This window comes from Gadus chalcogrammus, chromosome 9 (genome assembly GCF_026213295.1).
Source record: "Gadus chalcogrammus isolate NIFS_2021 chromosome 9, NIFS_Gcha_1.0, whole genome shotgun sequence".
Classification (NCBI taxonomy): domain Eukaryota; kingdom Metazoa; phylum Chordata; class Actinopteri; order Gadiformes; family Gadidae; genus Gadus; species Gadus chalcogrammus.
The window spans coordinates 17,265,460-17,278,508 of NC_079420.1; the positions used below are offsets into that span (position 1 = coordinate 17,265,460).

Sequence of the window (13,049 nt, forward strand, 5' to 3'; positions counted from 1 at the left end):
GTTTGACTCCGAGCCAGAAGGTGGTCAGATGGATCCTCATCCTAATGGGGCTCAGCCTTGAGCACCCTGAACACCTACCTGCTCATAAATGGCTGCTTCCATATTCACTGCAAGTCCATTTGGGAAAAAAGTGTCAGCTAAACTATCTCCTTTTTGTATGTCGACTGAGTTGCAGCCTGTATAAAGTTATCTGAATCTGAATAATCTCAATGTCTTACAATAACCAAATCTACTAAATTAATATGACTGATATATCAACATGATAGCTATTTAATGACATTGCCATTATTATTATTTTTTAACAAAATCAACTTCTGCCAGTGCTGAGATAAAGTTGCTTTGAATAGGTATGCAGTATTACTCAGAATGCAAGGTTTGAGTAAACTGGTCACTTTTTTAAAAGCATTAATATTATTTTAAACAATAATTGCAACTAAAGGTGTCCATCATTGCATAGGCAAAATGTTTTAGCCATGATGTTTTACGCAATCAAAACCTTATTCCATGATTTCAAAGGACACCACAACCGCAACGTCAATCAAACTACGGTAATTAACACTGGAATTAAGACTTCCAAAGTAAATGCCCAAACTAAATGTCAGCGTTTACAGTCTGGGTATGTAGCCGTGGCGTCCGCCTGCCGTGGGGGTCACAGCTTGCTGGTGACCCGGGGATGCTCCGGAGCCTTGGCCGCCCTGGCGAAGCCGCCGTCGAAGGCTGCGTTCAGCACCTCCTCCAGGTTTCCCGCCGTCACCAGGTCCAGCTGGGAGCGCACGTTGGCCGGGATGTCCTCCAGGTCTTTCTCGTTGCGCCTGGGAAGGATGACGCGCTTCACCCCGGCCCTGTGGGCTGCCAGGACCTTGTCTTTGATGCCGCCCACCTGCGGTTCCAAACAAAGCAACACGCACAGGATGTGACATGGGATAGGATGGCACTGACCCAGACCTCCAAATTGTTTTTATTCAGTCAAGTGTGAACTTTTTTTAACTGTATTATTTACTCTGTCTTAGGCTTTTAGCAGATGAGCCTTCAGCAACTCAGTCCACTCCACATTATTGAGCTAGACAACCTTAGAGAAGAGAGTTCCCTCACGGCTAAGACTGGCCGCATGTGAAACACTAGTATCCCTGATGCTTTGCTTTTGAGGTTGAACGCATCAAAGCCCACATTTGTTTTCCACATCAGACTTCTTACCGGCAGCACCAGTCCTCGGAGCGTTATCTCCCCCGTCATGGCCACGTCCGACCTGACCAATCGGCCGCTGAACAGTGAGGCCAGGCAGGTTACTATGGTAACGCCGGCAGAGGGTCCATCTTTAGTAACCGCTCCAGCAGGGAAGTGGAGGTGGATGTCTGTACCGTCTAGCGGGTCTGGTCCCCCCACCACTACACACACACACACACACACACACACACACACACACACACACACACACACACACACACACACACACACACACACACACACACACACACACACACACACACACACACACACACACACACACGTAATGGAATAGGCGGTTTGGTTTTGTCTGTGTGCGTGTGTTTCAGGGATTGTGTGGCAAGGGCATGCTTACTATTGGTAAGCTGGTAGTTTTTAGCATTAGCTCGCAGCCAACTGATGGCCAGGTGGGCAGACTCCTTCATCACGTCGCCCAGCTGTCCCGTGAGGGTGAGCTGGCCCTCCCCCTCCATGCGGCTGGCCTCCACGTACATGATCTCCCCCCCCATAGGGGTCCAGGCCAGGCCTAGCGCCACACCAGGCAGCGTGAGGCGCTCTGATACCTAGCAACAAGGACAAACAAAACAAATATGGTTGGTGCTCTCAGAATTCATTTTAGAATTTATGTATATCATTTTTATAACATCTGAAAAGAAAAATATATAGAGACATTTTAACAAAGAGATTATGCTTCCATGATATGTCCATGATTCTGCCCGGCAACAAAGCTGTGATAATTGGGTATAGCAGCATGTTAGCTGTAGGCACGGACATATGGATGTGATAAGTCTGGTGTTTAATGCAAGCAGATCTGCCACTGCCCTCTAGTGGAAGAGAAGTATCAGAAAAATCAATTGCAGTTTCTTAAATTTGAACATTATAAATGTTTTGAAGCACAAGATTATTTGAATGCTGATCGTTAATCGTGTAATGTTTAACAGTAGTTACTTAGAAATGCTCAGAGACCAATAACATGGCAACCGATAAATGTTACCCGTAGATATATTCAGTAAAGATGTGTTAAGTTATACATACATTAATAGATTACCATAATGATTTTTGACATGCACATTTTGTACATCACATGTGGTAGAGACGATTCTGTAGGATGTTGCTAACCAAGTCATCAAGGGTCAACTCAAAAATTTAAGATAAGGTATTTTTCCGGGCAGTACAATTTCTGACCATATGGGGGCGACATATGGCCAACAACATTTATTTGTTGGTGATAAATCCTAAATAGTAAGGGTTAGGGTTGAATGACCCGATTGTTGACTGACCCGATTATGGTCAGTCAACAGGAAACCAAGCATCGGTCAAATGTTTTTAGCTCAATGGCAGTTTCACTCATGAGTCTACTGGCAATCCACTTAATTCACAACCACTTGTACATGTGACACAGGATTTTCGGTCCTCAAAGGGATTGAAACAAGTCAGCCCCTACAATGTGAATTTCTTAATCCTGCTCTTTGATCCTGACAACTTAACAGGGCTGTGCTAATGAAAATGATTAGACATGTAGACATCAACATTCTTTTGATTTCAGCTTGCACATATTCCTACTTTGCAACCTTTTTCTACAAAGTGCATGCCATTTGCAAAGTTAGTTTGACAGGGCCCAATGCCACAACTGGGCATAGCAAGTCTACGGGCAAGTATTAAAAGCAAGTTCTTAAAGTCTAAAATAATTAAATCATGTCTTAAAGGTGCCAAAGTGCAAGTGAATGGTATCGAAGGATCCCCGGCCAGATTTATGTATACCGGTACTCAAAAAGAACGACAGAAAGGAGAGAAGGAACACATTAGGTTAGGGTTAACATAAACCAGCACATCAACTTGGAACGTCTTTGGTAGGGCCTGACTCAGTATGACCTCATTGAACAGGGGGTTGAGAAGCTATTAACTTCTGTGGGAGACTCCTGTGATGGACAACATGATGGTATGAATGATATGCCTTGTTTTACCACCATGCCTGTGGAATCTCAGGCTTTGAAGAGGGGTTGGAGGGGGGGCTGACTGTGAAATCCCAGGGAGAGTAGGGGGTGCATGGGGTGCTGAGCTATGCCATGTGGGCCTTGAGAATGCAGGAGGGGAAGGACAGCGGCGCAGATTAAAGAGACAGAATAAAACCAGGAGAAGAAAAGGAAAGTTGCACGGAATGATATTATTTGACCAAATTGACTCTGAAATCATTAAGACCTCCCTAGTTGTTGGTTTGCTCTCTCTTCACCCAAACCCAGAATTAACGTGCTCGCACCGTGGACGGAGGCTGCCCTCTGATGCCCCCCCCTTACCTCCATCTCGAATGGCGGCGCTCCTAGGATGTCTTTGAGGGCGACGTGGTCGATTACTATGGGCCTCTCCGGTGGTGCTGCAGTGTCTGTCCATCCATCCATCCAACACACACACACACACACACACACACACACACACATTACATCACACGTTACAACGCATAAAAGAGTCACTTGCCCTGTGATACTCCCTTCTAGTTTGTCGTCACCAAAAAACAATGAAAGGGCCCAAGAATGCTTCCCTTTCATCTACATGGGACAATAATGGCTGTAATTCATGTCTGTCAGTGTAAACGGCCCCGTGGTACAGTACTACTTACTGCAGGATTAATTGACGACCAACGCACATACACAACCTTAAAGTCAGACACACACAGACCCCCATACACACACTGAAAGCGAGCAAGTGGGAGAGGGCCTGTCTCCATAGACGCCACGAAAAGGCCTTGTGTGTGTGTTCAGAGCCTATGGACCTTTGAAGGGGAGGAGGTGCGCCACATGGCAGCAGCGAGGTCCCGTCACCTCACATCAATGAAAAGATGTGTGCACACATTCATAAGCACCACTCATACACAGTTTCCTCAGACTGCATCCCTAAATTGGCAACGTCAATTTTTATATATATATTAAATATTTATAAATATATATCAAAATAGTCGTCACAAGCTGTGCTTAACTATACTTAACTTACTTACTTAACTTTCTACATCCTTTATCACCAATGTCTTGTATTTTATCTTTCTCCTCGTAAAAAGCCAGGATGACAGACGGACAGACGGACAGGGCTCTGACCTCTCGCCTCTTGAGCTGAGCCGTCTAGACTCTCGTGCTCGGGCTCTGTGACCTTTTGACCCTCGGCCACCTTCACAGCCACAGCACGGCACAGTGCACCGATCTTCCTTTCCAGGGAACGGACACCTGCCTCCCGGGTATAGCTAGAGAAACACACACACACACACAATATAAATATCAACCAGGCTTTAGGGAAGGAAGATTCAGGGAGAATTATGCAAGGACTAGAGTCGAGAGCTCACCTCCCACCTCTACATAACCCCCTACCTGCTCTGAATCTGAATTCCCTCACTGTTAAGTAAATTTGGACCAAAACACTGGCTTAATTAACAATCTAGTTAAAGAGTACCTAGGTTCAGTATTCCCATGTTTGCACATTGTACATTTCCCCGTCCCACAGGTGTCTCAGTTAGTCGCTCTGTCCAGCTGTGGACCAGACTGTTGTTGCAATCACTGTGATCTTTGTGTGTGTGTGTGTGTGTGTGTGTGTGTGTGTGTGTGTGTGTGTGTGTGTGTGTGTGTGTGTGTGTGTGTGTGTGTGTGTGTGTGTGTGTGTGTGTGTGTGTGTGTGTGTGTGTGTGTGTGTGTGTGACCTGCGGATCACATCCAGCGTGGTGTCTTCTGGTATCTGGATATGCTCGGATGTTAAGCCGTGTTGCTCCAGTTGATTGGGGATCAGGTGACGCTTGGCTATCTCCACCTTCTCCTCCTGGGTGTAGCCTAGGGGGGTTATAGCTATTTAGATCAACTTATAGCTTGAAGAATCGGGATGAGGATATATATTCTTTTTTATAAGCTACATTTTCAAGCTGGACAATTAAATCAACAAATCAATGTGACAACCATGGCATTCTTTTTATAGCTATACACTTTATATATTTGAGATTGTTGGCCCCGTTGAATGACCAGATATTTGTCAACCTTATTTTGGTACAAATGTGGAGTTCACGGTGGACTCACTGACTCCGAGGTATCCAGGAATGTCGCCGGTCAGCTGGTCTGAGGTTAATGTGGGGATGATGTGCTTTGTTTGCTTAACTTAAGAACATGGACAATAAGTCTGCATTTCAACCCACCGATTCCCCTGTGTCCTTGTGGTTCACTCTCAAAGTCTTGTGGTCCGCTTAGATGCAACTTTGCAAACCCAAGTTGAACTGAAGGGACTTTCTCCTGCAAACTAGTCGATGGAATCAAGTAATGTATATGTCACATACACAAACACCCTTGTATAATGTGTATACGAGGGCTGGGTGTTTCGCCAACACAGAGTGTTGAGATGCACGTGTGTTTATTTGGACAGATTGGAAGAATCTATGCCATCCACCAAGTGCTTTCGGCAGCAACATTATAAGCGCCACACCATTCGGCTGTTCACAAAAACAAAAGAAAATCAACATGATCTACAATTATTTCCATACAATCATAATGAATGGGGACTAATGTAGATAAATATGGGTGGACAAGAGGGTGAGTGTGAGCAACCATTCTCAATGGGATGACCATTTTTTATTTCAATTCCAACCCTTGGCAATGAAGTAAAATGTGTAATGTGTATGTGAAGTAATATCCATGTTCATAAAGCCTGCAGGAAACCAATTGGTAAGAACGAACAGGGTGAAGATGTGTTTTCAGTAGCCCTTCTTTGGAACCGAGAGACCCCTGTCCATATCATCCGCCGTTGCATAATGACTTAGCCTAGTGCAGGTGCATCCTTAAAGAGCTCCAGTTACCCCAAAATGACTTGTGGCAGCCTCATTTAGACCTCATTTAGCCTTTCCCAAAAATAAAGATCAATATGACCAACCAGAGACGCAGCTGATCATTGAGTCCATCTCCCGGACATTGTAGGTCTTGCTTGGGTTTCAGTTATTGACGGCTGGGTATGTTTATGTTAAGTCTATCATCCATCTTAGATTATTTTGACTTAAGTTCTATTTTGGGCTATTTGTTTCCACTACCTGCTTTATATATATTCAGGTCAAAGAAAACCCATTTTTGTTCATTCCAGCTGTGTTCCTTGTTTCCTGGCTCTCGGTTCCTCAAAGTACCGTAACTGTATACGGAAATTTAATATTAATTACGACAACCTAAACAGAAAATAGAATAACTACAGTATGATTATCCTGACTGTACATCCGGTGGTGTGCAGTAATCAGGTGCTCCTGGCAAAGTGCATTAGTCGAGGGCTTTTGGTATCAACTCAATCAAATGACTAATCGAATATACCTGATAAGCAACATGGGGCTCAAATGATCTGGTTATGGAAGCCGTACACGTCTAGGTGGGGACAGGGAGAGGGTCTGACCTTTGCTTTATCTAGAAACACTGATGAAATCTGAACGCTTTCATTAGATGTCCTTTCCCTTTTTTTTTATTGACAGGGCGACGGCGGGGTCACCCTTTATATGAGATGTTTCCAAGCCACGGAACATCAGAGCACAGACCACCACACAGCACAAGCTTGGCCTCTTGGAAGATAAGCATCTCCACTGACATTTGACCCCTCAAGTGGTCACGGTGCCACAGGAAACGACCAGGAATGAGACCTTTTTTCCTTCCTATAATGCGCCAGTTTTTAACACACACTAGCTAATGCCCGCCGCTCCCCCCTCCCCTCCCCTCCCCAGCATTTCTCTCCTCTCCTCAACTGCTCTCCTCTACTTTCTTTTCCTCTCCTCTCCTATCCACTTCTCCTCTGCTCTCTTCTCCACTGACACCAACGTTTGTTTCTTTTTTTTCCTCAATGCTTTCCTTTCTGTCGCAACGTATCTCAAGTAGTTGGCAGCAATACAATATATTTTGTAGTGTATTTTATTAAATATCATGGACAATGTTTGATTCTTCCTATCCATGGTTTAACTCGTCTAAATCAGAGCTTTATAATCCATCAATCCATTAAAATAACAGGTCTGATGCTTTGAGCACGGGGCCATTCAGAGCAAAGGCAGTTCCGAATTTTATGCGCCAAACACGTCCTGGGACATTTATTCAGAAGAGTAGGAGGAGGATACAAATACACATGGAGCCCACCAACAGAAGGGACCAAGACCAAGCCACTCCATTCATAAACCACGGGATGAGAAGACACTGGCTCATTAAAGCGCTGAAATGCCCCCACAAAGAATTCAGAAAGTTTAAATGTCACCGGTAAGTGATCGTCCCTTGTATTAAAACAAACTATCCGCAGCCAAAAGAGACCATCCAACCAAAATCAACCTATGTTTTGGTCATGGTGAATTTAGATTTGAAATCTACTGGCATTTTGCTAATAAATTTCACAAGTAAGGTTTTGTGTAGCTTGCAGCTTTGGCAGAGCGGCATGCTCTCCAACTCTTTCTTGTGCCCAGCAAAATTAATCAAGTCTAATTATGTAATCTAAGGGTTTGCTAAAATTAGCTATGTAACTGCATTTGACCTTGCTTGATAAAACCCCTGAACTTCCCCACTGACTATAATTAAAATCAACATTCTATTAAGTTAATAGCGCTCCCTCAGATCTTCGTTCAAAAACATTTGTGTGCCTGATTTACTTACGACTTTGAAAAAAGGGCAACATTAACCCCTTGTTAATATATGTGTGTGCACTGCACATACCAAAAAAAACGTTTAATAATAATAATTTATATTTATTATAATATTTTCTCAGAATTTCTCCCGTCAAGAAGAACCGTTTTCATGCCTGAAGAGAATTGTCCCTGGTTCATGTTACTCCGACCTCACCTGAAACATGCAGCAGCTCCATCCTGTCGAGTAGCGCAGGGGGGATGGTTGCCATGGAGTTGGCCGTGGCGATGAAGAGGACCTGGGAGAGGTCGAAGGCCACGTTGAGGTAGTGGTCTGTGAAGCTGTGGTTCTGCTCAGGGTCCAGGACCTGAGAGGAAACGGAAAGGTAGATAGTTGCTGTTGCCTTCACATGATCAGTATGCTAGCCTTTAAGCACCTGTGGTAGCAACATTCACCTCCCTCTATCTTGGACAGGCTGAGTAAAGGTCATACCTACCCTCTAAAGATCTTGATGGCAGCAAGTAAAAAGGCCATTACAAAATACTGGCTTCAGAAAAGCTGCCCCACTGACTGCCACTTTGTCAATAGTGTTAAACATCTAAATCTTCTAGATAGAACAGATGACCTACTCCATACGACTCCAAAATGATGAATGAAATGGTGGAAAAATGGTGTGTTCATTTGGCCAATGAGACATATTTCTCTTAATTATTGTGTGTTATCTTGTGTGATATTTTACTTTAAATAAGGCACATGTCCTGCCGTCCTACCTCCAGCAGGGCAGCTGCGGGGTCTCCCTGCAGACTCTTCCCCAGCTTGTCGACCTCGTCCAATAGGAAGACGGGATTGTTGACGCCCACCGTCTTTAAACCGTTTATAATGCGGCCGGGCATGCTCCCCACGTATGTCCGACTGACCAATAGGAACATGAGGAAAATGAGGTACATCGGTTTTTTCACTGAACTGTTTATATGTTGGCCTTTTTTGTTTTGTAAACAATTAATTTAGTCTTCATACTTTGATATCGTATATGTTTCTTAATATATGTATTATTAAGGGTACAACCCTGAAAACACAGCGGATTTGTTTGAAACACTTGGTGGCAACAACAAGGATATTTATTCTGGCTTTTAGGGTATATGCAACCAAATTGCTAAAAAATTACAAATGTAATTACTTATTCAAATCTTGTGAAAACATTGTTCAAGACAAATATTTGTTCAAGACAAAAACCAACAAACATGCTGTTTACAACAAACAAACATTGTGTTCCATCTACGTTGACATAGTCGATTATTCATTACCACGCATGCTTTGGGAAAGTCACACAAAATAGCAACACATTGATGAAATAGTGGTTTTGGTCTGGTTTTACCAGGGCAGTGTGGGATGTTCCAACAGCCCGGATAATATATGTAAATCATAGTTTAAAATAAAATCAATAAATGTAGCTTTGTAGCCATCGGTTTTGTTTTGAAAACATTCTAAGCCTAGTTGGTTTTCTTTGTACAATAATTTGAGAGATTTAAATATTCCCAGAGCATCCAAAAAAATGCAAAACTTTATTTTCCTTACCGGTGTCCCCGGATATCTGATTGGTCACAGACGCCTCCAAGTGAAATGCGGTGAAACTCCCTGCCTAGCGTCCTGGCTATGGAACGTCCCACGCTGGTCTTGCCCACACCAGGTGGCCCCACAAAGCACAGGATGGGGCCCTTGAAATGGTTTGAAGTTACACAACCAACACATAAGCATAACATATGGAGCAGCACATACATTCTATTCTATTATTTACTGTGCATACATTGTAGTGTGCTTCATACAATATACACCATGCACTATGCAAAGGGACGTATGGTTCACCTTCAGTGTGTTTTTGAGCTGTCTCACAGCCAGATACTCCAAGACGCGTCTCTTAAGTTTGTCCATGGCGTAGTGGTCGTTGTCCAACAGGACCCGGGCTGCGCCGATGTCCAGGCGGTCTGCACAGAGAATGCATCGGTTGTAAGGACGTGGAGCAAAATGGCATTGAAGCGTCCGCTCTAAGATCTACTTCCGTGAGAGTTGAAAGAAGGCACACTCAACCATGCAGGGCACCGGGTAGGGTTAGGTGAGGATTAACATTGTATTTGAACTGCACTGTCTGCACTAGTTAAGCCACGATATTGGATTTTTTAGTGTTTACGTGTGAGTGAGTGAATGAGAGTGCGTGTGCGTGTAATATACCCTTTGTGTTCCTGTCCCAAGGTAGCTCTACCATGAGATCCAGGTAGTTTATGGTTAGGGAGTAGTCAGGCATGGACTGGGGCATCTTCTTCAGTCTGAATATAAATACAAACAGAACAAAAAAATAGTAACGTTCTAAGCGCATGAAGTCAAGGGACCCTTTACAGGGGGCTGTGACCACAGGTGCAGCACACACCTCTTGAGCTCCTTGAGGCACACTTTGAGGGAGGCCTCAGGCATGTTGACCCCATGCACCTTCCTCTCCAGGACCTGGAAGTCATTCCCATCTTCCTCCCCCGCCTCGTCATCTAGGGAGAACTGCCGCCCGGAAGGCACCCCTCCCTTGCGCACGGAAAAGACCTGCGCAGTTGGAACAGAGAGTCGACTTGAAGCCATAAAACACTCTCCTGGGTATAGGCTGGAGGAGATGACTCTTTTTTTAAAGGAAGTCTTTTTTGACACCATGCAACACATTTTAGAGGCATTTTAGATCAATTCTAATTCAGTTTTATCAGATGCTGGGAAATGCCTTATTCTTTCTCATTTGAATGCCTAACCAGTAAACTGAGGGCTTCTGCGGTTTGGGTACTAACAAACTCCATCAACTGATTGTATTGACAGATCAGTGCTTCGAGTGCTTGCGCGTGCCTGGGTGTGTGCCTGCATGCGTGTGCGCTCCGTTACCCTCCTCTCGTCATCGGGCCGGGGCTTCCTGCTCTTCTGCAGCAGTTTCAGGCTCTCTATCTGTCGGGTCAGCAGGGGCAGAGCCCTCCTGAAGCGCTCCTCGAGGCCCACTGCATCCAGCACCTACGGGTTCACACGTGGATCAGACACACACAGGACACTATGCACAATGGGACGCAGCAACACATTGTATGGAGTTTTTTAAAGATTTAAAGGGTAAATAATATCAGATAACGATATATGAAATGATGAGTGAATGAAAATGGAAAGAGAACACACCATCGAAGATTTGTGAACATTGTTGACCTCACTCAACACCCATAATACACGTAATTTATAATATAGCCACAATGTCCGTATGTGAATCTGACAACGTTTGTTTGCAATTGCCGTGATGTAACAATCTTATTAAGTAATGCACAGGGGCTCTTATTTATATTTACAAGCGAAGAGACAGACAGCCAGCCAGCTAGCCAGCCAGCCAGCCAGCCAGACAGCCAGACAGACAGCCAGACAGAGAGCACACCTGTAGCTTTTCTTTGTTTGAGCTGCGGATCATGGAGGCCACCACATCAGGCAGAGTCTCCCTGGGCAGGCTGTCCAACAGACGCTTCAGCTTGGCGACCACTGGAACCGACATGTCTAGCATGTCTACCAACTACACACAAAAACAGACGGCGTGCGGTGATTTAGTGTTAACTGATGAGGGGCATGCAAACCTCTGCTCATCCCCTGTATGGTGATAACCTATAAATCAGAGCCGCTATAGGCCACAGTCACACTGAAGCTACCTGCTGAGCTGCCGTGTAGAAGGCCTGAGATAGAGCCCCCAGCTCCCCGTCCCTCTCCGTCTCCTCCAGGCTAATAGAGGGTGAAAACTGCTCCAGCTTGTCCAGCTGCTCCACCTAAAAGTAAACATGGAGACATTGGCCTCAGCAAACACACACGGTTCTTCCAGCATGTGCTCAAAACATACGATGACTGCATATTGTGTTAACATTACTACTTGTTTAATTCACATTTCAGAAATAACGGAATTTTTATAAATCCTTGTCATGACTATTCTACGAAATGATGGCCTCAGAAAATGGTATGGTTTCGATTAACCATTTATCACTATCAAACTATGTGTACTGATTAGGCTTCTAGATCAGTTTGAGAAGAGCCTAGCAATGTAGGCGTTTCACCTCAGCCAGAGGAAATGGTCGTTCGTTCAGCAGAGCAGTGACACGAAACCGGCATAATCCCGTGATGAGCAAGGTGTAGTGGGGTTTGGGCCAGTTGCTCCCCACCACTTGCACTGCTAGTCCTGCTGTGCCAATGCTTAGGACAGTGAAAAGGCATGTTGAAAGTACAAGCAGAACTCCAGAAGCCTTCTAATTAAATTAGGGAAAAAAATGTTATGCGGATTACCAAGGTCAAAAAGATTGCTATGACAATGACTTGGAGAAACATGCATGACATACATAAAATTTTGACAGAAGATACGTATTGACAAATACAAGCAAGACTGATATGATAACACTGTTGTTAAATCGATAACTTCTAGGTTAAAGTCCGTTTCACGGTCTGTTGAAGTTTATCCAGCATGGCAGGGGAATAGGTTTCCATAATGGATGGCAGGTTACTTCAAATTGTCGATGAAAGGTTACAATCATCATTCCATTATTATTTCCATAAAGGCCAGACTCATTTCATGTGGTTAAGTCATCAACTAACTCAACAGCTGTATGTAATAATAACCAGAATAACACAAGAAAACACAAGTAAAATAACACAACACAGAGGACAGAGTATAGGGCATTTATCGAAGTTATGAAACAATCATAGCAGGTGTCCCTGAGTGAAAACTACTGGAATATCTATTTGGATCCACAGATGTATTTTAATGACCCGGTTGGCCAAAATCCAATCTGGAAAACTAGGTATGCACTATGTATCACAGGGATAACATTTTGTATTCGTTGTGTTATAACAGGGTGAACATACCTATGCAAAGGGGAGAGATCGTCTGTGTCATGGTCAGGGTCTCTTGTGTTTGGGATCACTCCGATGATGGTACTTTTTAACGAAGTCCCCTTCAACAAGCGACTCTTAACAAGCTGCATGTTCCGAGGAGTGTTGACGCTAATCCGCACGGTGGAACCGGGTAACAGCACCCCTTCATGGGTCAAGAGCAGAGGAAGACGTCTCGGAATCTGAATACCGTTATTAGACATTATTGGACTGCAAACGAACCGCTGGAGAGAACTATTCAAAGCCTATCTCAACCAGCGTTGCCGAACCTCTGCTTGACATAGCAGTCATAACAAGGAACTACGGTGT

The 13,049-nt window shown here is 44.3% G+C and overlaps 1 protein-coding gene across 1 annotated transcript; it reads right to left on the minus strand.

The window, feature by feature from the left end:
- Nucleotides 1-6: 6 nt before the first annotated feature.
- On the minus strand, nucleotides 7-13,039 carry LOC130388655 (lon protease homolog 2, peroxisomal-like). Its single transcript, XM_056598095.1, has 17 exons — nucleotides 12,714-13,039; nucleotides 11,912-12,047; nucleotides 11,516-11,629; nucleotides 11,251-11,382; nucleotides 10,725-10,847; nucleotides 10,237-10,400; nucleotides 10,041-10,135; nucleotides 9,678-9,796; nucleotides 9,390-9,529; nucleotides 8,585-8,726; nucleotides 8,031-8,181; nucleotides 4,904-5,030; nucleotides 4,311-4,453; nucleotides 3,519-3,604; nucleotides 1,580-1,787; nucleotides 1,195-1,385; nucleotides 7-880 (listed from the first exon to the last, which is right to left on the minus strand). Exons 1-17 carry the CDS (start codon nucleotides 12,941-12,943, stop codon nucleotides 650-652), a joined length of 2,532 nt encoding a protein of 843 aa, XP_056454070.1. The 5' UTR covers nucleotides 12,944-13,039; the 3' UTR covers nucleotides 7-649.
- Between the last annotated feature and the right edge of the window lie 10 nt (nucleotides 13,040-13,049).